Source organism: Castor canadensis, chromosome 17 (genome assembly GCF_047511655.1).
Source record: "Castor canadensis chromosome 17, mCasCan1.hap1v2, whole genome shotgun sequence".
NCBI lineage: Eukaryota > Metazoa > Chordata > Mammalia > Rodentia > Castoridae > Castor > Castor canadensis.
The window spans coordinates 57209500-57236098 of record NC_133402.1 but is presented as its reverse complement, the minus strand read 5'-3'; the positions used below and the strand labels follow the sequence as shown (position 1 = coordinate 57236098).

The following is a 26599-nucleotide window of genomic DNA, read 5'->3' as shown; positions in this document are numbered from 1 at the left end:
GTAAGCAACTAATTTTTTTTTTTTTGCTGTAAAGTTAGTTATGGGTGGAATAAAGTAGAAAAATTAAAACTTAGATGTCTACATGCAAACTGCTTTACTACTGACTTAGTTCCTTCTCTAAAGAAACTAAAACTGCAAATCAGGCAACAAATGTATTACAAGTATAATTTGTTAAAGAATGATGTCACAGGACTTCAATTATGAGACTTACACCCTTTATCAAAAGATGTCTGAATAAATTAATGCTTTGAATTTTAAAAGTTTAAGGTACACATTTTACATATATAAATACAGTTTGATTCCCTAATGACTGTCAGGTTCAATCATGTTCGGGTAACAGAGCTCCTGTTTGTAATCTGATAATTATTTTTCCAGTAGTATTTAAACTCTTGAGGGCAAGTTCAACTTTACAGTCATTCACTCATTCAAGTACTTTTATAAGCACTTATTACTTGCCAGATACTTTTCTGGGTCTGAGGATAGAGAAAGTATAAAGAAGTGGTCTCTTTTCCCCACTGTACCTTCTGGGACAATGCTGGTTTGAAGTAAAGAACAAGAAATGCTTGTATTTCATTTACTTCCTACAAATCTCTGAAGTTTCAAACTCAGAACAGTAGTTAAAAGACAAAACAACTGTTAAAGTTCCTCAAAGGAAAAAGTCCGTTCTGTTGTTAACACTCTTAAGAAAATATTTTCCCATGTCTTTTGATGATGAAATAAGTTTTATCAAACTGTATTCCAAAAAACTCAGTGGGCAGAAGACCAGGGCTCCCTAGGGCTTGGAAAAGCAATAGTCTATGGCAACAAGTTTAATATCTAATTAAAGGAGACAGATTATCTCCCTTGCCCAAGCATTCTTTTTCTGAAGGAAGATATATTTAAAAGGTAGGTTCCTGGATATGGGCTTTACAGGTTCCCTGGAGGGATCATATGGAAGAGAGAATGGCCTCTTTGCTATGACTCTAAAAATGAAGAACTTTTTAAGCTAGCCTGCACTATCTCAAGCAAGAAAAGATGCTCCCTTACCACATTCTAAAAGACCTAAAAAATAGAAGTATAAGTTTAGAACAAACCTGTATCCTGAAGAAGGTGAGACTGGGAAGGAGACAGAGAAGAATAAAACTGTGTGTGAGACTCAACATATTCCCTTTTTATAGAAATCAGAAATTTGGAGCTTAATTTGAAATTCAGGATACATTTTTTAGAACTTCCCAAATCTTCTTATAGTTCTTTGACCTCCACCCTTTGAAAACAAAGACAGTGGTGACATATAATATTCTCTCTAGAAAGAATAAGCTCTATGGAATATTCTAAGAAAAAAATGGGTTGATTATACAGAAGGAAATCAAAATGATTTTCATTCTGAACATTTGCCTGAGGAAGTATATTATTTAATTTGTGTATAAATGCTAAACAGTTAATCATGTATAAATAATGCACTGTGCCCTTCATTCTACACATTACCACTATCAGTTGAATGTGACTATGGAGACTGAGATGATACCATCAGCCAACGACTTTGAGTTAGCAAAGCCAGTTGGGATAATGCAGGCAGCAAAGCTGTAAAAATCTGAGTGGCAGAAACATATAACACAGCAAGGCTGGGAAATTAGCTCAGCTGTGTGAGGATCTATGCTGAAGTGAGTGTTAGAAGCAGGTCTAGAAAGACAACAGAGTCACTCCAAAGTGACATCAAAGGACTCTGCTTAGAAGATGTTAGGGAAAAGGAAAGTTACATATTAAAGAGGGGGTTGGGTATATTAGGAAGGTACTTTTAATCAACAAAAGCAAGCTGGCTGTTTTAGCAAAACTTAAAAATGCTAAGTCAAAAGCCTTTCTCTGTTCATGAATGTTCACTGCCACGTTATTCATAGTAGCCAAAAAGTGGAAACTCAAATGTCATGTAATGATAAACAAAATGTGGAATTTCAAACAATGGAATATTTTTTAACCATAAAAAGGAAATCCCAAATAATTGGGAGGTGGAGATAGGAAGACTGCGATTTGAGACAGCTCAGGCAAAAAAAAAGTTAGCAAAATCTTACATCAAAGAACAAGTTGGGTGTGGTGATAAACGCCTGTGAACCCAGCTACTCAGGAAGCACAGGCAGGAGAATCATGGTCTAAAGCCATTCCCAGGCAGAAGTGCAAGACCCTGAAAATTACTAAAGCAAAAAGGTCTGAAAGCGTGACTCAACTGTTAGGATGCTTGCTCAGTAAATCAAGGCCTTAAGTTCAAACTCCAGTACTCCCAAAAAAGGAAAAAGAAAGTAATGAAGTATTGTTACATGCTACAACATGGTAAACCTTGAAATATGTTAAGGGAAAGGAGCCTGTCACATATTGTATGATTACATTTAAATGAAATGTCTGGAATAGGCAAAGCTTTTCTTTGTTTTTGCCTGTGGGGCTGGGTATCAAACTCAGAACCTCCAGCATTCTAGGCTAGTGCTCTACAACTGAGCTAAATCCCCAGACCCTTAGGCAAAGCTATAGACAGGAATTAAATTATGGTAACCAAGGGGAATGAAGACAGGTTTCATTTTAGGGTGATGAAAATGTTCCAAAATAAGACAGTGCTAATGGATGCACAACCTTGTTGAATATACCAAAAACAACTAAATTGTGCACTTTAAAAGGATGAATTTTATACTAAGCGAGTTACATCTCAATTAAAAAAAAGCCTTCCCCGCCTTATACCTCTGACTGAGTAATTAAAAAGTGTAAGTTGGAATCATACACTTTATTTAAAATATCTCTGAAACTGGGCTTTAAGAGAGGAAATTGACTACAAGCCAATTAGTCGATTACTTTTAATGCTAAAATTCAATATCTTTCTCTTTTATGCTCTAATTTTGTGGGTTTTTTCATTTGTTTGACTAATGGCTTGTTCAGTTATTAATGTTATGTTACTCTTAAATAATGAACCACTGAGGTAGAGGAGGAGACCAGACAGTGGTGGTTATCTATGGTTTCTCTGTTCTTAGCCTATCCTCTAGCCTTAACTTCGCAGGATACAACAAAAAAGGCACGTGTTACAGAAGTGATCCAATAAACATTTGTATTTGCTTCAATTGCTCTAATTGATAGGAACACATTACATGACTAATAATACAGAACCCCCAAATCTAATATTTATGTCTTTCAGTTTTCCACATACTAGGGTTACATATACTTCTAGGATCTAGGGTAAAGAGATGGAATGAACAGCATACAATTATTAGGTTTAATAATTCTAAGCTCTCCAGGATTTCTTGTTTCTAGAAATTGCAGTCTTTTTTAGTCTGCTTTTCTTCCTTCCTTTCTCCTTGAGGAATAACTTCAATTAGAGATTGCTCATTAGAGAGTATAAGAATTAATTTCTGGTCTATAAATATATTAAAAAGAATGGAGGGTTTCCATTTCATTGACATATTAAATGAATGTATGGAGAAGAAGATGGAGGAAGGTGGAGGAAGGAAGAGGAAGAAGGAGGAAAGAAGAAGGGGAGAAAGGAGGAGGAAAGAAGAAGGGAAGGAGGAGGAGCAAGGAGGAAGAAGGAAGGAGGAGAGGATATGATTTCTCAGTGATTTTAGTGTGAGTTAAATTCATAGGTGTTAAAACAGAAAACTGGTACTGATAATCAAAGGTCTCTTGATGATACGAGCATTACGTTGCATAACATCCAAAAGACAGAGCTATGCCTTCTGGATGTCAAAGCGCTTCCAGGGCAAACACCTTAACTGTGGTCTCCAAAAGTAGATCTATGAAAGATGACAGAACCATCCCTCAGATGTAGTCTAGAGTAGTTACTGTTTACTGATAATTTCAGGGGAAATAGTAGGACTCTGATTCAAAAATATCTGTATCTGATTCTCAGAACTTATTAAGTAGAGAGACTGAAAGGTATGGCATAATTAAGCTTTTGAAGTGATCAGTTTATATAGATAATTTTATCTGAGGATGGTCTTATTAGGAAAAGCCTACTCTTAGGGATCAAAATTGGCTATAATAGTGGAATCTCTTTGGGTATCTTGGAAAATTAGTATTTTTTCTTCTTATAAAATGATGATGTTGGTTTTAAGGAAAAATCTGAACACTACAGAAATATACAAACAAAAGTTCCTGTAAAAGTGACAGTGAACAAATATCTATTAAGCAAATGCTAGCTACTGGTCTAGGTTTTGGGATACAGCAGTGAAATAAGCATAACTTATGTGTTAACTATAAATGTTACCACATTACTGAAATAGTTCCACCTGAAGTCTACATTTGGTAATATGTTAACAATAATTTTGTTCTTTTAATCTTCAAATAAAACTATTTAAAAATATTAAGACTTTAATTTATTTTCTTAATCCAGACATGTTTGCCCTCAGTTACAAGTTGTCAAGTTTCACTAGACTTATTACAGTACAGTTCTTTTTTTAAAAAAAATCTTCCCGTTTAAATTCTTCCAATTTAAGTTACTCCTCCTTCATTAACAAACCACCCCTCCTTCATTATTCCAACTGTAGAAATGGACATTTTTCTGGCTTTGTTTTTACTAAGATTAAATAAAGGCATGTAACTTTTACAGGCAGTTAGTGTTAATCATTTTGACCTGTGAATAACCATTAACATGTTATTGTTTCATAAGGCTAAAAGCAGACAAAAATGAGATTATAATGCCATCTTCTGGGAGTAACAAAACATTACTAAGATATCATTTATTACATTAATTACCAAATCTGTACAGTATTTTAGTGTCTTGTTTTTTCAGAAAACTACTTCATTATCCTCCACACTGAAATAAGTTCTCAGTAATTCACTCATTTTTAACCGGGAAGCCCTCCAGGACCTCAGCCACATCCCCCATTCCCTCTACTACAAGCTGTTCTCTTATTCTATCTAGTTCACCTCACTTGTATATAGCTGCATTTCTCAGCTATTTAGAACCTATAAGGTTCTTTGTGAAGCTTTGTGAAAAAAAAAGCATATTCTGAAGATTTTTTTGTTAGCCAAAGATAAATAATGACACAGTGAGAGAGTTCTCCCACAAAGGAAAGGGAACTTAGGATGAAAAAGAAGCTGGTTAATACAGAAAAGTCAGAGCTAAACCCTAACTAAGGAGGAGAGGGGAGAAAAGTTATGGTCAGAATCCTTCATGAAGGATTTACTCTGGGGTTTTAAGTTATTCTTGCCTCAGCTTCTAGCGTTGCTTGGACTAAAGGTGCATGCCATTGCACTCAGCTTTTTTTACATTTTTATGTCCAATGTTTGAATATTATAAATCAAAGTTTATTATAAAATTTTGCTATTAATATTTAATTATGCTTCCAGAATTTCCAATGCTTTTATCAGGATAAACAGGAAGGTAAAACAGGTCCTATCCGGGGGTTGGTACCAGTGGGAGGGAGAAGGATGTAAGGAAAAGGTGAGTATAGTGGAATTATGTACTCATGTATGAAAATGGAAAAATGAGATCTGTTGAAACTACTCCAGGATGGAGGGAGTGGGTATAAAGGAGAATGATGGAGGGGGTGAATTCAACTATGATATATTATAAGAACTTTTGTAAATGTCACAATGTACGCCCAGTACAATAATATGATAAAAAAAAATAAATCTGGATAGAAACAACCAACCAACAACAGGATAGGACACTAGCAAATGTCCACTCTGTGATCTACTATGGCATACTATCTAGACCAGGAGTAGGCAAATGTTTTCTGTAAATGAACAGGGTAATAAATACTTTAGGCTTTATGACCTCTGTTGCAACCACTCAGCTTTGCAGCCATGATTCATGTTAATGAGTAGGTGTGGCTGTGGTCCTGCCAATAGTGGGTGGATCTGACCCATGGCCCCAGATTACTGAGCCAGACCAAAATCCAATTTCTCAATACCCTCCTAGCAAAAGGCTCCCTTTCCCAAAAAAGGTTTGGGAAATTACATTTATATCTGGACAATAAATACTGCTTACTCTTGGGAAATTATTATTTGAAATAAATTATTAAAAAATTAAGGACCTATATTATCCAGTCAATCTTTTTTTATTAGGGATCATCAATGTCATTTAAAAGTACAACCTACATGTCCCATAAATTACAATGTTTTGTACAATTTTAAACTATACAAAAAGAAAAAAGGCATTAATTTAAAATTTATTATTCTTTTAAAAATAGGCTGTACAGAGTGGCACGTACCTGTAATCCCAGGACTTGGGAGACAGAAACTGGAGGATCACAAGTTCCAGGCTAACCAAGGCTACACATTTTTGAGACTGTCTCAAAAAGAAAGAAGAAAAATAATCATACTGTGGGACTCTTCTACTTAAACACCTCCTTGGCTTCCTACTCTCCTAGAAAATAAATACTTTAGTATAGCATACAAGGTCATTCATAAATTTGCCCCAACCTACTTCTTCTATTTTATTCCTTAATACTCTCTATTCACTTTCTGTACATAAAAATAAAAACAGGAGCCAAGTGTGGTGGCACATAGCTGTAATCCCAGCACTAAGGAGGCAGAGATAGGAGGATAGCAAATTCCAGGACAGCTTGGGCTTGCAACATAGTAAGGCAAGCCTGAGCTACATAGCAAGATCCTGTCTCAAAAAATCAAGGGCTGGGGATACAGCTCAGCAGTATAGATAGCACTTGCCTATCATGTACAAGATCCTGGGTTCCATTCCCAGTACCACAAAAACAAAACAATACTGTATAAAAATTTACAGGAGGAAATAAAGACCAACTTCAGGATAGTAGTTACTTCTGGAAAAAGGAGAAATCTAGGGAGGTGTTTCCTGGGGGGGGAGGTTCACCTATATCTGAAATGATTTTTAAAAACTGTGATGATGATAATGAAAACACTAAAGCAAAGATCTGAATCAAATATGGCAAAATATTAAGATTTGACAAAGCTAAGTGGTAGGTGATAAGAATGCTTTTTATATCATTAGCAATACTTTTCAGTTTGCTTAAACAAGGGCGGACACACTAAGTCCATATGCCAAATCTGGCCCATTGCCTTTTTGTCTAAGTCTTGGAATTAAGAATAATTTTACATTTTTAAAACTTTTATTTTTTTTTAAAAGAACTACAAAGAAGACTATGTGACAATGACTTGTGACACACAAAGTCTAAAATATTTACTATCTGGCCCTTCACAGAAAAAGTTAGCCAATTCCTGTATTAAAACATTTTGTAGCAAAAGATTTTTTAAGAGACAACTAAATTAAGGAAGAATGTTATTTGTTTTTATTTTTTTTGCATGAAGCATCTTCCTGAATTAAACATATTACCTGTCCCTTTAAATCAACTTTTCATTAATAATTTTTCTTTTCTTTTTTTTTTTGGTGGGGGGATGGTACTGGGGTTTGAACTGAGGGCTTTGCACTTGCTAGGCAGGTGCTTTACTTCTTGAGTCACTCTGCCATCCCCTTTTACTCTGGTTATTTTTGAGATAAGGTCTTGCTTTTTGCTGAGGCTGGCCTGGACATGATCCTCCTATTTTTCCGCCTCCCTCCGTAACTGGGATGACAAGTATGCATCACTGTGCCCAGTTATTGGTTGAGATGGTGTCTTGTGAACTTTTTGCCTAGGCTGGCCTCAAATCAGCCTGATCTAAGCCTCACAAATAGACAGTATAATAGGCTTGAGCCAACAAGCCTAGCCTTTTCAACTTTTATCAAGTAGAAATCTCATTAAATTTTATCTTATTCTGTGATATTGTAACTCATTTAAAAGAATCACAGAGGACAGTACTTTAATCAGATTCTGATTTTAATCCACACTTGTAGAAAACTGGGAAGCTAATTTAGAGCCCAGTATGGCATTATAAGTAGCTGTACTTAGACTGGGGGTGTCACTGGAGACCCACTCCCAAGATTGGGTGCATCATCTGAGGCCCAGCTGTCCCTTTTCATAGGAAATAATGGGAGACAAAGGTTGAATAATATTTAAAATGCTGTATCACAATAAGAGCTTCTGGTTGTAATGGGTATGGAGGCATTCAATACATCTAAAAGTTTTGCTGGGCTTAGTTGACAATTACTGGTAGCTCTTAGGATATCATTATCATTTTGAGGTTGCCATTCTTTCCCTTGTACAATGTTTTAAACACGTATTTTTGCTCAGTTTTGTAATTAATTTCCACAGCTTCTCCCCCAGTGATCACCCAAATTAACTAGAGATATTATATAACTGGTACTTCCAAGCTGTGTTTGCTAAAAGTACTGACTCTTTACTTAGGCCTGAAGATGTGCAATGGGTAGCTAAAAGCAGAATAAAAAACACTGGACTTAGCCAGGTGACTATGGCTCATGCCGATACTACTAGCTACTCAGGAGGCAGAGATGAGGAGGATCGTAATTTGAAGCCAGCCTGGGCAAATAGTACCTGAGACCCTATCTTGAAAAAAATAACAATCACAAAAAAGCACTGATGGAGTAGCTTAAAAGGGGTACACCCTGAGCTCAAACCTTAATACTACAAAAACAAAAACAACAAAAACTTGGCACTTTGCTTCTATGAACTGTCTTTTTCTCTGAGTCATTCCCTCCTGCAGTCACCTTGGATTCCAGGAACAACAGGACTTATGGATAAACATCTCATGAAAAGAGGTGAAACTAACACCCGCAGATTTTACAGAAATGCTCAGTGAGCATGAGTGAAACCATTATTTAATACCTTTATGTACATATTGCATTGTTTTAAACTTTAATGTCACTGATAACAAAAAACAGCAGTCACAAAACATGTACCAGATAAAAATTATTATCTGATCACAATACACCTTTTTTCCCTGAACAATGAATATTTTTTTTTTCTTTTTCTTTATTTTTTGCAATGCTGGGGACTGAACCCGGGGCCTCACACATGCTAGGCAAGTGCTCTAATACTGAGCTATATCCCCAGCCCTTGGTTTTTTGAGACAGGGTTTTGCTATGTAGCTCAGGCTGGCCTTTGACTTGCTGTGTAGCTCAGAATAGCCTTGAACTTGTTATATCCTTTTGTCTCTGCCTCCTGAATGTTATAATTACGGGTATGCACCACCATGCCCAGCTCGAATGAAATTTTATGGTACAAGGGATTGATCCCAAGGCCTCATGCATGCTGGGCAAGAGCTCTACTACCTGAGCCATGTTCCCTTATACGAAATTATTTTTTTCTCATGTGCTAACTCAATACGAATTTCTTGAGGGATTGCTAAGAAGACTAATTAGCAGATAATACCTGATACTTCCCCCTAGAGGCTGTGGAATATAAATTAATAGGAAGGGAATATAATTATAGAGGTCCTAGAACTCTTTTAGAAGGGCTGTAATTTGAAGGATCAATAATCATTAATGGGTCCCTGTTTAGCTTAAATGCTTACTAAATAGGATTAGAAATGTTGGAGGGAACGGAGATTAAGGTCTAGTAATAAGCTATCTGAATACTTGATTTTTGGGCTGATGGAGTGATTCAAGTGGTAGAGCACCTGCCAAGCAAGTGCGAAGTCCTAAGTTCAAATCACAGAACAACCAAAAAAATTTTCTTAAAATGAATAACTGGTTTTCAAGGTCACTGCACAATTAGCTCTCTTGAGATAAAAAAAGGTTTAAGAGTTCTATTTGTTTTGGCTGATAATGCCTGATTTGACCAGTTGTTTTCTTTACCATGGTTCTTCAGTTAATAATTACAAAAATAGGATCATATGGTACATATTGCTGAATAACTTAAAAATATTTCAAATGAAATTTTTAATGAAGCTATAATAAAACGTAATTTGATTTTTAACTTGGACACATACATGCCATCTCTAAGGTACAATTTAAACAAATATGTAAAATTTAAGAACATAAAAAAGGCATAAATAATATGACAAAATACCTAATAATCTGCCACCCAGATTATGAAGAGAGTATTACTAAAACTATTAAGACACCCTGTATACCTTTTCTTGGTTGCATCTTTCTTCCTTCCTCAAGGTGAGTCAATGTTGTGTTTGGCATATCTCTGTATATCTTTATAGTTTTTGTGTAAATGTAGGTATCTCAAAGTAATTCGTATCATTATTTTACAACTTGTTTTTGTCAATAGCTTTGTATCTGTGAATTCATACATTGATGTGTATGAACACTAATGTGGCAGAGATTGCATTTACTAAACAGTCCATGTGCTTCCGCATGTTTCCTGGATTTTAGGTTGGGAGCACTAGACTATGAGCAGAAGTTAAGCGTGTCATGTAAAAAGGCAGTTAAAAGCACCATCACTTTCTTCTCTTTCCTCAGTGAACTCATAGGCTACAGATCCCACATGGCACAATGAGGTGACAGTAAGAATATGGAGGCATCATTAGTCTAGGTGCTTGAATACGGCAATGAAGAGCCCCTCGTTAACTCATGGACTTGTAAATGAACAAGGAATAATCTTATTACACTGACACAGGTATGTATACACAGATGGACAGATAACTGACTTTCCGAGAGTATTCAAAAACAATGTTATCAGTAAGGGATAGATTCAAATCCTTTTGAAAATAATTCTATGATTGCAGATTGATATTTATTCTCACTTACATGGAGAAACAAATCTCACGTACTTCGGTTCTTACTGTTTTTGAAAGCCTACTGCACTAGCAGTAAGTTCTTTCACAGTAGAGTTTACATGTTCACATACTGCTCAGGAATGTCTGCCTCCCCAACCAGATTATTAAGCACTTTAAGAATTGTGTCCTCTCTTCTTTTGCATCCTACTCTGCATCTTGTAGATGTCACACAGATATTAAGGACTGGTTTCTTAGTTAGCAGGAAAGAATGAGGATTAATATTCAATGCATAAGTTATGCTTCACATTAAGTTATCTTGATCCTTACTATTTCTGCTACACAGATAAGGATATTAAGGCTAAGTGACTTTCTTTTGATCATGGTACTAGAAAGAAAATGAAGGGCATGGAAAGGGCATTTGCAGCCAGTCTGTTTGATTCTAAAGCCTTTGCTTCTCAATGATTGGACTGAGTGAGATCATTCCTAATACAGAACAAAAATTGCTAACGAAAATAATTTTGCTTATAAATTTTACAAACATTAAAACATGTTTTTGGAGATTTCTCAGGACTCAAGATTGTTGGTTCTTACCTTTATCACCTCTGGGGTCTGTTGAATCAAAACCACTGAAGTAGTATCATTGACTTTATCACCAACAGGACTTCTACAGGCTGATAAATTGGCCTGGCTGGAAGTTGTCAAGGTTTCCTGTAGAATTTGCATCATTTCCTTTTCTTGTGAAAGGCTCCCTCGACCAGATTTGCATTCAACTAGCTCTTGAGCAAAGTCTTCAATGCTTTCCAGAATTCGCAGTAAGAGGGCCCGATCCTCTTCCTCTATTTTATGCCCATTGGTTTCAATAATCCTTGTTAGACAAGAAGGCGAGACTTTTTCTGCTGGTGAAGAGACTTCAGATTTAGCCTCAAGATCTTCAGCGATTTGACCAGTCAAATGACTGTGACTATTTAGAGAAGTGGAGTTTTTACCCTTGGCAAACGGCTCTTTTAGAGAGGTCTCCATCTTCTGAGAAAATGATTCTAAATCCATTAATAACTTATCAATCTCTTCCTGACTGTTAGAGTTCACAAAATCCCTCTGGTCTCTTGCTTCTGCTTTAGGAACTTGTGACTTAGAGTCTTCTTCAGGTGGACGAACAACTGCTTTCTCAAATACCTTACCAATTTTGTTTTGCACTGAGGCAGGACATTTCATAAGATTAGTATCATGGTCTGAAAATTCTGCTCTGTGTTCATTTACCTTTAACATATCCTGACTGGGTCCATTCTCTGCCCTTTGTCCTTTGTCTACTAATGCCTTCTTTCCATCTGATTCTTCTTCAATATAAAGAGTTTCCATTAAATCACCAGAAGAAACATTCTCCAAAGGATTAATGGTTAATGATGGTGACTGAAGTTGGACAGCTTTTACAGTTCTTGGATTACTTACCTCCAAGCTATATAAAGACTTTGTGGAGCTCTTTGGAGTACCTTTTACAGAGTCCTTTTTTCTGCAATTATATTTTTCATCTTGCAAATCAATAGTTTGAAACTGTCCAGAGTCAGAACCCGAGAGCTGGACAACATCTTCATATTTAGGAGGCTGTTCAGTGCCATATATTGGGGAGAAAGGAGTCAGCTGTAAGCTAGGCATATTACTGACCAGTTCTGTTAAATCTATAGCCTCATTATTCCCAGTCTGCATGAATTCAAATGGTAACTTTTTCAGATAGGATGCTAACCTAGTCATTACATTCATATAGACAGTTTCAGAACTAGAAATTGCATCACTACTTCCTTCATTAATGCTACCTCCTGACTTTTTCTTTATGCATTGTTTTATAATGTCTGTACATTTTTTCAAATCCTCAGAGCATTTCAGTAAGATGTCCAAGCACATTTTTATGTCTGTCCCAGAAGAAAAGTGATCTATTTTATGTTTTTCCAAAATCTGAGTGACCAGGTCTTCTTCAGAGAAGTTCTGAAGAAGCATAGAAGTCAGGTTTGTATCAAGGGAGTTTCTATGGGACAAGGATTTTTCCTCCACTGAGGAACTCCGGAGTAAGCCAAAGGATGGGGAGGTCCCATCACTGTTATAATGGCCACACAGCAAGTCAAAATCAACTGACCTCCTATTAAATGAGTCAGACTTAACTTTCCTTCCCTTTTTGTAAGCTGCATGATTAGAGTTTTTGAGTTTTTCAAGAGAAAATTCTTTTATTTTCCCACTGGCAAAACTGATTGCTTCTCCTGCAATGTCCTTTAAGTTACATGTATTCTGAAATGTAGATGCTCTCTTGACCCTGGGTATGCCTATGAGGGCCTGATGGGGATAGTCACTTTCTGCTGAGGAAAGTCCGTTTTCATGCGGTAGAAAAATACAGTTCAGATCCACATCTTTGAACTCAGACACAGGAATGTGCAAGAGGTCTGCACAAACACTGTGATGTACCACAATGCAGTCAATTCCATGTGTGAAGGTGTGGCAGGTTCCAGTGCAATAATGTATAGCCTGCTCAAAACGCCGGTCTATCACCACACTGCTGTAGTGGTTCACAGTACTAACCACAAGTCTATAAGCTGCTGCCATAATATCAAATCCACTTAGTGGTAGGACTTGGAACTTTCTTGAACTTGTTTCAAGAAAATTCTCCTATGTGACACTTAACTGAAAATATATTTAACGACAATGTTCAGTGATTTCTTGAAAATGTCATGATGTTTTCCACAAAGGGAAACCACTTAAATTTGAGGTTTGGTGACAAGAAGTATACAGTAGTTGCTGCACATGGGTGCTTGTATAAGCAAGTCTAATAATTTAAGAATTGTGCTTATTTTGTGATATTTGAGTTTATTTTTATGAAAGAACAGTCTTTTAGTTCTTCGGCAGTTCTACTATGTGGAAATTTATTGTCACAAATTAACTGCCATAAATCTTAGTTGGTAGTATAGAAGTATTGTGATAATTGAGTCCTCCAAAGGTTTATACGATCCATTTTTCTGTGAATGACAGAGAAACCTATAACGAAAGAAGACAATAATGAAAAGAAAAGGTTTTCTTAACACTAGAACTTTTATTTCCTCTTTCTCTGCATTCCATCTGCAGTTAATCAGTAAACTCTATTCCCCGACTTATCACTGACTGCTGATATTCACTCAACACAAGCTTTCGTTTTATCACACTCTTTAGTCCTTTTTGTTAATTTCCTTTTTTTTTTTTTTTTTTTTTTGCAGTACTGGGGTTTAAACTCAGGACCTTGGGCTTGCTAGGTAAATGCTTGTTCCAAACACTCAGCCCTTTTTTTGCTTTAGTTATTTTTCAGATAAGGTTTTGTGCTTGTTGCCCGGGGCATGCCTAAAACCAAAATCTTCCCTATCTCCATCTCCTAAGTAGGTGAAATCACAGGCATACACCACCATGCCTGCCCCCTCTCCACTTTTCACCTCAAATAGTGTCACCTTAACTGTCTTGTTGCATCTACCTCTCAACTGATACTTCTTATCCCTCTCTTCTGGCTCTCTTATATGATACTAATAAGTTTAGATCTAGACAACTGTGTCATCCCTCATAGCTCAGGAAATGCTTTCCAATATTGCTCTCAGTCATAGATCATGAAAGGTCTACCTCTTTTGATCCACTTTTAAGCCCCTCAACATCTGCTAGAGATACCTATTCCCAAACTTTCTACAATTCCCCTGTACTAACTTTTTGCTTCCATTAACCATATCTTCTGAAAGACTGCCAACATATAGTGCCTGTTCGTGATTTTGAAACTTCTTCTACGCTTGGAAATTATGGTCCCATCATGTTCTCTTTTCTTCTTATTTAGAGAAAAACAACCTTTATTACTACTCTTGGTCACACCCTCCCAGACAGATTATCCCAGGCAGATTATCTCTCTAGCAAGTGAATAAAACTTACTTAATCATTCTCTTGTTTTTCAAAAAAATGGCTTTTAAAACATGTTGTGGAGGCTTTCCTAAAAGGCTCTATCAAAGTACCCATTTAATCTAGAAATACTGAGTGCCTGCTATGTGCAGGCTCTTTGTAAGTGCTAGGGACACAGCAGTGAATAAAGTCCCTGTCCTTACGCAGGTGAAAATCTGGTTGCAAAAAGAAAAACATGTGAGGAAACAGAAAACTTATCAGATGGTAATGTGTGTTATGGAGGAAAATAAAGCAGGGAAGTGTTTGAAAAGGAGGGGAAAGTACTGTTTTATAAGGGGAAGCCAGGGAAGACCTCACTGACATCTGAGCAGAGATCTGATAATACCCATAGAGGTATTGTCAGTAAATTCTTAGGCAGAGTAACCTTAAGTGCAAAGGCCCAGAGGTGGGACCATATGTGACTTACCAGAAGAATGACAGGAACTAGTGTGGTTGGAGCAGAGAAAGCAAGAGGGAACAGTGTGGGAGGTAAGTTTCGAAAGGAAAAGTGAGAGTCTTAAATCATCCAGCATCATAATCAGATTTATGTTTTAAACTGATGAATGCTGGATGTTGTGTTCAAAGACATAGAAGACAAGATAAAAAGCAGGGAAACAGTTAAGTACTACTGCAATGAGTCAGGCAAGAAGGCTGGGGATTTTGGACCAAGATAGCAACAGTGGAGATGCTTAGTTGCAATATCTCAAAGGTATAACCAGCATGATTTGCTGAAAGATAGAATGTGCAATACGGATGCATCGAGGACAGTGCATTAAGGCAATCATAGGAAGGAGACGGAGACAGCAGTGACGGAAAGCATAAGTTTAATTGCACCATCACTAGCACTGGTGTTTTAACAATAAAAATACCCATTTAATTATGAGAAACAGAACTCCACTTTTAAATTTTATTTCTTTAATTCTATAAGACTTTATTTTGCTTATTTGGTAAATTTTCTATTCTTCTCCTTTACTCATTTAGGTGCTAGGGACTTACAGAAACAATTAACATAATTAATTCATTTATAATCCTTTCTTGTGCTGTATTCTCACACTGGTTAGAATATAACTGTGTATCTTTTGATCCAGAATAAGTACTCTTTGTGCCAGTTACTATACTAATTGTAATTATTGTTAAGTTGTACTACATGGCAATGCTCCCCATATCCCTAATTATGATTCTTTTTTTTATCCCCAAAGTGTTCTTTGATGGTCTTCCAGATGAACTGTTGAACTGTCAACTTCAAGAAAACAATTCTACTGGAATTTGATTAAATTGCAATAAACTTATGAATTATTTTGAAGGAATACTGCCATCATTGTAATATTCAGATTTTCTACTCAGGAATATATAAATCTGAATTCTTAATATCGTTTTACCTCTCCCTTTGTGGTTTTCTTCAGGTGGGTCCCACCTTTTCCTTTTTGTTCTTCAGTGTCTTACCTTTGTTGCTCCATGAATGGATCTTGAACTATCATCTCATCCTCCACTTCCTTGTCGTTAAATCTCAGATGGTGGTTTATATAAAACTAGCTATACTCAGGATGGATGAAGCCAAAGCAAGAAAGATGTTCCATAGTAAAGGAAGTGCCCAGTAATTCTTAAGTAAATATACAAATAAGCCAAAGAGGAAAAATTGTTATGGAACAAAAGACAAGAATACAGAATAAGAAAGAATTATCTTTTCAAAAGATGTGTATTCTCAAACACAGGAAAGAAAGAGCACCAACTGTTAAAAACTATGCACCTTTTCAGAAACCTAAGATTTTTAAAGAAATCTTAAAAAGGTTAAAGGGAAGGTAAACACAAAGGATAAATGTTGAAAAAGTATAGGATAAGAATATGAAAAATATTTGGACTATTTTCTAATATGATTGATAAAACTGGTCCACAGGCAAAAAAACTGTGGTGACAGAAAATTTAAATATCTAGATACCTATTAAAATGTCACACAAATTATTAAACTGACAATAAAATATTTTTCTCTTAAATTTCAGATGATAGGAGGAAGTATTTCTCGCTGCCTGAATATAACCAAAACAAATGCTTAATAAAGTAATCTGACAGAAAGTACAAAGAAATAATCATGCTATATTGGTATGGAAGTTTGAACTTAGGGCCTTGCTCTTGCTAGGCAGGTGCTTTACCACTTAAACCACATCCCCAATCTCTTTGCTTTAGCCATTTTTTTAAATAGGGTATGGTTTTTTTTTGCCCAGGCAAGACTGGACCGTGATCTTATTTATACCTGTTGTGTAGTTGCTATGATAGGCATGAGGCATTAAGTCAGGCAATGTGAAGTCATTTTAGACTCACAAAGGAGTTGCAAATCTAGTAAAGGAGTTCCTATGAACCCTTTCCCCAGTTTCCCCCAGTGATAAGATCCTACATTACTGCAATACAATGATCAAAACCAGGAAACTGATATAAGTACCGTTAACCACAGAAATTTACTTGGATTTTACCAGTCTTCCACATACTCCTTTCCTCTCTCACTCCCTCCTATATTTTAACAATCAGGATGCAGACTGTTCATCATACCCTCTAAAGTCCCTAATATGTCCCTTTTGTAGTCACATGCTAACCCTAATAAGGCTGCTATAATTTCATCAATTTTATGTGGAACATACAGTATGCAGCCTTTTGAGACTGACTTTTCTCACTTAATATTTCACATTACCACACGTATCAATAGTCCATCACTTTTCATTGCTGCATACTATGCCACTTTATGGATATACCACTGCCTGTAACCATTCATCCAAAAAAGGCTTTTTATGTTGTTTCCATCTTTATTAGCATAAATTGTACAAAGGGGATCCATTGTGCTATCTCCATAGAAATACAATGTACTTTGACCAAATTCACCATCTCTATTATACTCTTAACCCTTTTAAACAGTACTTAGTGGGTTTCATTATGCTATCTTCACGTGTTTGTGTGTGTGTGTGTGTGTGTGTGTGTGTGTGTGTGTATCTACTTCGACGATGTTCAGCCACCAGCATCCCACTCTTTTCCCCTCCCTCTTCTCACTGATAAACCCTGCCAAATCAGTCCCCTTTTTATGTTCATGTTACTATTATAATTATTTTAGATCTAGATTCCACATATTGTGAAAACATGCAATTTTTTGTTTTTTGAGCTTGGCTTATCTGGTTCAACCTGATGATCTCCAGCTCCCTCCATTTTCCTACAAATGAAAATTTCCTTCTTCTTTATGGCTGAATGATATTCTATTGCATATATATATACACACACCACATTTTCTTCATCTATTGTTGGGCATCTAGACTGAGTCCATGGGTTTACTATTGCAAATAGTGCTGAGATAAACATGGATGTGCAGGTATCTCTTTTATATGTTGACTTTCACTTCTTTGGATACATGCCAAAGACAGATACAGCAGGTTCATAAGGAATTTCTATTTTTAGTTTTTGAGGAACCTCCATACTGATTTTCACAGTGGTTGCACTAATTTACATTCCTATCAACAGAGTATAAGGGGTCCTTTTCTTCCCTTCCCTCTGTATTCCCACCAGCATTTGTTGTTGTTTTCTTGATGATTGCCATCCTGACTGGGATGAGATGGAACCTCAGTGTTGTTTTGATTTGCATTTCCTTTACGGCTACAGATGTCAAACACTTCTTTATGCATTTTATTGGCCATTTGTGTTTATTCGTTGAAAACTGTCTCCAGTTCATTTGTTCATTTATTAATTGTTCTTTTGATGTATAATTGTTTGAGCTCTTTCTATATTCTGGATATTAATCCTTTGATGAATAGTTTGCCAAGATTTCCTCCCATTCTGAGGGTTCTCTCTTCATTCTGGTAATTGTTTCCTTTGATGTGCAAAAACTCTTTAATTTGATGCAATCTCATTTGTCGATTTGTGTTATTTCCCAGGCAATTGAAAGACTTATTCAGAAAGGCATTATCTATGCCTGTATCTTCAAATATTTTCCTGTTGTAGCTCAAAGTTTCAGATCTGTGCTCCACTTTGAATTGAGTTTTGTATAGGATGATAGACTGGGATCTAGTTTCAGTTTTCTACATGTGGATATCCAGTTTTCTCAACACCATTTGTTGAAGAGGCTGTCTTTTCGCCAATGAATGTCTTTGGCACCTCTTTCAAGATGCCAATCAGATGGTTGTAGCTATGTGGGTTTATTTCTGGGTTTTCTATTCTATTCCATTGGTCTATGTGTATGTGTTTGTGCCAATACAACACTGTTTTTGTTTCTATTTGCTCTGCAGTATGAGCTGAAGTGCAGTATTGTAATATCTCTGTTACCACTTGTTTTGCTCAGGTTTACTTTGGTTATTCATAATCTTTTAAGTTTCCATATGAATTTTACAATCATTCTTCCCAATAAAGAATATTGGGATTTTCATGGGAATTGCACTGAATCTGTAGATTGCTTTCAGTAGTAAGAGTCATTTTCACAAAATTAATTCTACTGACCAACAAGCATGGGAGATCTTCCAATCTTCTAATGTCTTCTTTAATTTCTTTCTTCCGTATTTTATAATTTTTCTTTGTAGAGGTCTTTCAGTTTCTTAGTTAGGTTAACTCCTAGGTATTTTTTTAAAAGGCTAGTGTGGATGGGATTGTTTTCCTGATTTCCTTCTCAGCCTTGTTTTTTTTTTTTAAGGCTTAGCAAGAATTTATTTTAGTATGGCAGCATAAAGTATATACAAGAGGGGGCCTTCTACTGATTTTCCTATGCTGATTTTGTATCCTTCTACTTTGCCAAAAGTGTTAATCAGATGTAAGACTTTTTTATAGTGGAGTCCTTAAAGTATAGCATCAAATCATCTGCAAATAGGAATAATTCGACCTCTTCTTGTTTAAAATTTCTTTCTCTTGCCTTCTTGCTCTGGCTAGGAATTCAAGCAGTATATTGATTAAGAGTGGAGGGGAGAGAATGGCTTTAGTTTTGTGTGTGTGTGTGTGTGTGTGTGTGTGTGTGTGTGTGTGTGTTACCGTGGTTTGAACTCAGGGCCTCGTGCTTGCTGGGCAGGCAGGCTTGAGCCACTCCGCCAGCCCTTTTTATGTATTGAGTATTTTTGAAGTAGGGTCTTGTGAGCTGTTTGCCTGGGGCTGGCTTCGAACTGTAATCCTCTTGATCTCTGCTTCCTGAGTAGATAGGATTACAGGCATGAGCCACCAGTGCCCCAGCCCAGCCAGAAGAAATGGTTTTAGAAGAAATGGCTTCAGTTTTTCCCAATAACTTTTTATTATGTTGAGGTATGTTTCTTCAGATCTTTTATCATGAATGGATGTTCAATTTTTTCAAAGGATTCTTCTTCATTTATTGAGATGACCAAATGGTTTTTGTCCTTGATTATTTATGTGCTGTATTATGTTTACTGATTGTGTATGTTGAGCCATCCTGAATCCCTGGAATGAAACCAACTTGATCATGCAGTATGATCTCTTTAATGTATAGCTGAATTTGTTCTGCAAGTATTTTATTTATGAGGAAACTGGTCTATAATCTTTTTGTTGTTGTTGTTGTTGTGTCCTTATCTAGTTTTGGTATCAGGGTAATACTGGCTCCATAGAATGAATCTGTTAGCTTTTCTTAGCTTTTCTTCCCTTTCTATTTTTGGAATAGTTTTGAGGAGCATTGGTGCTGCTATTTCTTTAAAGGCCTGGTAGAATTTGGCAATGACTTCATCTGTTTTTCGGCTTTTCTTTGCTGGGACTCTTCATTACTGCTTCAGTATCATTGCTTGCTATAAATCTGTTTATATCCTCTTGGCTCAATTTTGGGAGGTCATATACACTTAGAAATTTATCCATTTCTTCTAGCTTTTCTAATTTATTAGAATTTGTTTTCAAAGTATTCCCTAATGGTCATCTGAAATTCACTGGTATTTGTTGTGATATCTCTTTTCATCTCTCATTAGTTTGGATCTTCTCCCTACTTTTTTTTGGTTAATTTGGCTAAGTGTTTTACCAGTCATATTTATCTTTTCAAAGAACCAACTTTTTGTTTCACTGATTCTTTGTTTTATCTTTTGTCCTAATTTTCATTTCTTTCTGCCCACTAATTTGGGATTGGTTTATTCTTATTTTTCCAAGCTTTACTTACTAATTTGGGTTTGATTTGTTTTTGTTTTTCTAAGAACTTGAGATGCATTATCAGGCTATTTATCTGACATCTCTTTGACTTTTTAATATAGTCACTCATAGCTACAAACTTACCTCTTAGCACTGCCTTTGCTGTGTCCCAAAGGTTCTGGTAAGTTATGTTTTCATTTCCAATTGGTTGTAGGAATTTTTTTATTTCCCTCTCATTTCTTTGATGATCTACTGATCATTCAGTCTCCATTTGTTTGAATATTTTCTGTTGTGTCTTTTGCTGTTGATTTCTAGTTTTATTTCATTATGGTCTGATAAAATACATGAAGTTATTTAATTTTTCTTGTATTTGTTAAGACTTGCTTTCTGTCCTAAAATGTGATCTATTTTGGAAATAGATTGAAAGGCTGCCGAGGAAATGCGTGAAGCTGTTGAATGAAATATTCTGTAAAGTTCATTTGGTCTTATGGAGTTACTGAATTCTGAAATTTCTTTGTTGATTTTTTTGTCTTGATCACTTATCTACTGGTGAGAGCAGGGTAATGAAGTCTTCCATTATTATTGTGTTGGAATCTATCTGTGCTTTTATGTTCAGTAGTGTTTTGTCTTTTTGAAATTTGGTGCACCAATGTTTGGTGCTTTTATGTTTACAACTGTTATCTCCTCTTGATTGATTATTCCCTTTATTAATATGAAATAATCTTTTTTGTTTACTCTAATTTTGGTTGAAGTCTGTTTTATCAGATAGGAGCATACTTATTCTTGCTTGTTTTGAGGATCCATTTGCTTAGAAAATCTTTTTCTATCATTTCACTCTAAGCCTATATTTGTATTTACCAGTGAGGTGTTTGTTTTTACTCTTTTCTATTTTTTTTTTCAGTATTGACATTTGAACTCAGAGCCTCAAACATACTAGGCAGGTACTCTACCACTTTTGCTATGCCCCCAGGTCTTTTTGCTTTAGGTATTCTTCAAAGAGGGTCTTCCAATTATGTCCAGGCTGGCCTGGACCTCAATCCTAAAACACTCCCCATATAGTGGGATTAACAGGCACATGCTGCCATATTCAGCTTTTTGTTGAGATGGGGTCTTGTGAACTTTTTGTGCAGGCTGGCCTTGAAGTGTGATCTTCCTGATCTCCACCTCCCAAGTAGCTTATGGGCAGCAAATGGTCATGGTCAGATCTTATTTTTCAATCCAACCCACCAGGTTTGTTTTTCTCTGGTACTGGGGATTGAACCCAAGGATTTGCACTTGTTAGGCAAGTGCTCTACCACTTGAGCCATGCCCCCAACTCTGGTTTACCTCTTTTGATTGGAGAGTTAAGACCATTAACATTCAGAGTAATTATTGACAGGTATGTAGTATTTCCTTTCATTTTGTTATTTTTTTGTGGTTTTTCCTAAGGCTCATTTGCTTCTCTATTTGTCTAGTGGAATTTATTCTTTCCCGTAATTCCTGGTTGTGCTTAGCTTCTTCTGCTGTGTGTATAGGATTACTTGAAGTATTTGCTGCAGTGCTGGGTTAGTGGTCATGAACTCCTTTAGTTTTTGTTCATGATGGAAGGTTTTTATTTCTCCTTCAATTATGAAGGATAGCTTTGTCGAACACAGTAATCTAGGTTATTTTCTAGAGCTTGGAATATATCATCCCATGCACTCCTTGATTTTAGAGTTTCTATTAAGAAATATGCTGTTATTCTTACATAAGGGTTTGCCTTCATATGTGACTTTTCACTTATTTCTTACAGATTTCAATATTCTTTCTTTGTATATTTAGTGATTTAACTATGATATGCTATGCAAAGTTCTTCTGTGATCTTGTCTGAGGTCCTGTACCTGGATGAACATCTCTTTCACAAGACTGGGGAAATTTTCTGCTATTTTATTATCAGATATGTTACCCATGCCTTTACCTCTTCTCCCTCTTCTATACCCATGATTCAAAGGTTTGGTCTTTTTTTTCCCCCTTATTCCTTCTTTTTTTTTCCTTACCATATTTTTTGTTGTACTGGGGGTACAGTGTGACATTTACAAAAAGGTTTGGTCTTTTAAGGGTGTGCCAGATGTCTTGTATGCTCCACTCATATCTAAATTTAAAAAAATTTTAAATTTTTCTTTATGTCAGTATTCTAATTCCTCATTAAATCCTGATATTCTTTTTTTCATATTGTTCCATTCTATTAGTAAATTTTTAATTTATTAGGCTTTTCATTTCCAAAATTTCAATTTGACTTTTTTCAGGATTTCTGTATCTTTACTGAATTCCTCATTAATATTCTGCATTGTCTTCCTTATTTCATCCAGGTGCTTATTTGCATTCTCTTTGAGTTCATTCGGGTATTTTTATATATCCTCCTTAATTTTATTGATCATTCTCATTTGTTTAGGTTCACTATCGTTGAAAGTCCTTTATTGTGAAATTGATGACTTTTGGAGAAGACATGTTGCTCTATTTTTTCATATTACTTGTGTTTCTATGCTGGGATGTATGCATCAGAGGCCAAGTTTTTGGCTGGAGGTTTTAATTTCCTATGTCCTGTCAGATGAAGTATTCACAATGTTTATGCAAGACTGGGTGATAGTGTGTCATGGTGTATTTTCTCACCACTGGACTGGGGGATATGGCTCAGTAGTGAAACATTCACCAAATGTGCTTAAGACACTGGGTCCAGGCCCTACTCCACTCAGGGAGAAGATGACTAGCTTTAGAGGTAATTCCAATTGATAGACACACCCATTAAGAGCACATAGTAATCCTTAACTGAAAAAAACCACCACCACTGTTCTAGTATATTTAGAGGAATAAAGAAGCAAAGATAATATTTCATGAACTAGAAAGACATTAGGTAATAAGGGTAGTAATGAAAAGAAGATAGAAGAGCTAATACTAACAATTAGTACAAGATGGATGGTATAATAAGTATGGAAGATAAGATGGCTCAAGTAAATAGAGAGCAGTAATGAGAAAGGAGATAGATAGAAAAGATCCAGCTAAAGATATAGTGAGAAAGAAAGGAGAGGAAAAAAAGGTGATCTCACAATCTAACAACCTGCCAAAAACAACAACAAAAGATTATGGGTGAGGGAACACAGAGAGGAAAAAATAAGAGAGAGAACTAATTTAATCATGGACAGAAAGAAAGAAGAAATGAGAGAGGGTGATAAGAGGGAAGGAGATGGTCAAAAATGGAATATTAAAAGGTGGGTGTTGTGGATCATGTATAATGACTGTAAAAAAAGGGAGAAAAAGAACAAAAAAAAGAAGACAGAGAGAACATAAATATCCTAAACAAACAAAAACCCCAAAAGACATAGACAAAAACAATCAATATTTTCTTCATTGGAGAGTAGGGTAGTAGCTACCTTTCCTCCCCAGAGTAGTTTGTTTGTTAAAGCCTGAACCAGTTAGATTAATAGGGGCTGTCTGGTTGGGTGATTAAGCTCAGTGGTAAGAGTGGCAACTTACAGCCTATACTGCCCTAAGCTGAATCTCCAGTCCAAAAAAGCAGACTTTAAGTGCTGTTTGCAAGTTCCCATGCTGGTTCCCAGGGTCTGGCTTCTAACTTCCCAGACTCTAGTTTCACTTCTGAGTTGACCTGTGGAATCCTCCACATATCCCAGTTCCCTGACAACTCATGGACTGTTCTTGTCTTTTCTGACACAGTTCCCAAGTCAGTGACTGTAGTGCCCAACCCTGGGATTGCTAAGTCTCTATGATCATGCTGCTTAGATCCATGCTGAGAGTTCTAAGGAGCACTAATGGCTACTGGCAATGTTGTGCTACCTTTTGACTCGCAGGGAGTTTCTGTGCCACAGTTGATATGGTCCTGATATGGACCTCGTTAGAAGGTCTCCACAACAGGGCCTGCTGGTCTGGTCCAGATATTCCAGCAGCCATGGCTGATCAGTAGACTCCATGCTCATTCCGTGCCTTCTGGCATCCATAGTTCACGCCTGAAGCATGTTCATGGGATGCTGGTATAATCAAGTCTACAGTGCTGCTCCTGAGAATAGCTGTTCAATTTGGTGTGTCTATGAGGACAAATGCTGGAAAATGTTACTCAGCCACCATCTTGTTCTCTCATTTCCATTTTCTTTTTTTTCAGTGCCAGGATTGAACTTGGCACCTCACATGTGCTGGGCAAGTACTTTATCACTGAGCTATATACCCAGCACTGTTTTTTTTTCTTTTTGGTGGTACTGGGGTTTGAACTCAGAGCCTCACGCTTGCTTGGCGCTCTACCTACCCCTGCCAACCTTTCTATCAATTACAGGTAAAGCTACTGTCAATATTAGTACATAGGTTTTTGTGTAAGTATAGTTTCCTCTATAGTAAAAATCTACAGCTATGATTTCTGGGTCATATAGTCAGTGTATCTTTATAAGAAACTACCAAACTGTTTACCAGAATGGCAGTATTGTTTTATATCACTACTAGCAATATATGAAGCACCCAGTTGATGGCATATTCTTGTGGGGATTTGGTACTGTCAGTGCTTTCAATTTTAGCCATTCTAAGAGGTATGTGGTATTGTTTCATTGTGGCAGTAACTTACATGTTCCTTAATGGCTACCAATATTAAATATCTTCTCGTGTTTATTGACCAGCCTATATCTTGTTGAAAAGTGCTTGTTCACCAGATGGAAAGTTCAGACTGGCCAGTAGCTTTAAGATGTCAGTGCTGTATAAAAAAGCTTTTTAAGCTATCAATCAACAATGGCTCCAGAAATAGGCCAGTGGCTACAGAAATTAGTCTTTTCTTACTAAGCCTTAAAAAACTATTTTCAAAGTGGGCTGAATTTGAAGTCACTTATGAGGTTTATATAAGGGAATAAAAGAGAAATGGAGGCAGAATTTCTAGTAAGAGCTTAGTAGTCAATAGAAAGTAACTGCTTCTTTTCATAAAAAGTAGGATTTAAAATTATCATAAACAAAATGTAACTTATTTACTAAACAATCATGATTTGAACTTAACTATCTTACATTTCTGTTTATCTCTTTACTTGGTATGTTTGAAACAAAATTAAGGATTAAAGATTAAAATTTTTTTTAAAAAAGAAATAGTGCTTGTTTAAATACTTTGCTCACTTTAATTAATTAAAATAGCTTTACGAAGCTACTGGTTAACATATTACAGCAGTTCTAGATAACAGGAAGGCAGCTTTCAGTAACACTTTAAGAGCAAACATAAGAAAAAAAGGATGTGTCAAAACTGATGGTTGGAAGGGTTTAAAAATGAAATCGCACTAACTTGCCATGAATATCTTAGAAGGAAAAAAGGTGAAGACTTGAACTAGAAACATTTAGGTCCTTGAGTTTAAGTTTTAAAAGACACAAACAGCAGAAAGCCAAAGCCCAATGGGTGGCCCCAAGTATCAAGGAGAAGTCTACAATTTAAACGATTTGAGTTTTTATAAAATGCCAAACGAATGAAGATTGTTTCCCTGGTACTTGGTTCAGACTTATAGGTGTCAGAGTATGCCTTTTGATTCAGACTATAATCCAACTGATGTCCAGATGGAATTCGAAACATGGAATCTATGAATAATCAATCAGAGATACAATTTAACTCAGAACCATGCACTATTTTGTGTCTAAGTGAAAGCCAGGCTGCACGGGTCTATAAGGTTGCCTATAACTGTGGGCCTTATGAACAGTTTAATTTTGTCAGTCTGTTCCAACTGTAAAATGCAGAAAATACAAATATTCATTTCATGAGGATTAACATGTATCAAACTCATAGAACAAAGCCTAGGACACAGGAAATGCTCAATAAATGTTATTGCGGTTAATGTTCTAATTCACTTATCAAACATATACTCTGAGCCAGGCATTGGGAGAATGATGCTAAGTAATCCATGATGATGGTCCTTAGAGGTGCTCACTGTTTAGTAAGGGCAATGACATAGGCAAACACAGCAGATATCAGAGCAGGAGGGTGGAGCTTCCATTTTGCTAACACATCAATACATGTTCCTTTCACAAAAGTCAGATAACATAAGTAAAAAACATTTAAATTACCTATATCACCATTCAGAAATAACCACTGTTAATATCACCATATACTAATTTCTTCTTATAAAAATCT

General features: G+C 36.1%; 1 protein-coding gene across 7 annotated transcripts in view; it reads right to left on the bottom strand.

Moving 5' to 3' along the window:
* The window catches only part of Ppp2r3a (protein phosphatase 2 regulatory subunit B''alpha), a 153543-nt gene that overhangs the window by 100259 nt on the left and 26685 nt on the right, over positions 1-26599 (bottom strand). For all 7 annotated transcript variants that reach the window (XM_074059910.1, XM_074059911.1, XM_074059904.1 and 4 more), the window contains one exon: positions 11086-13509. In XM_074059910.1, the coding sequence (XP_073916011.1) occupies positions 11086-13080 (1995 nt within the window). In that variant the 5' untranslated portion in view covers positions 13081-13509. The remainder of the gene's footprint in view (positions 1-11085; positions 13510-26599) is intronic.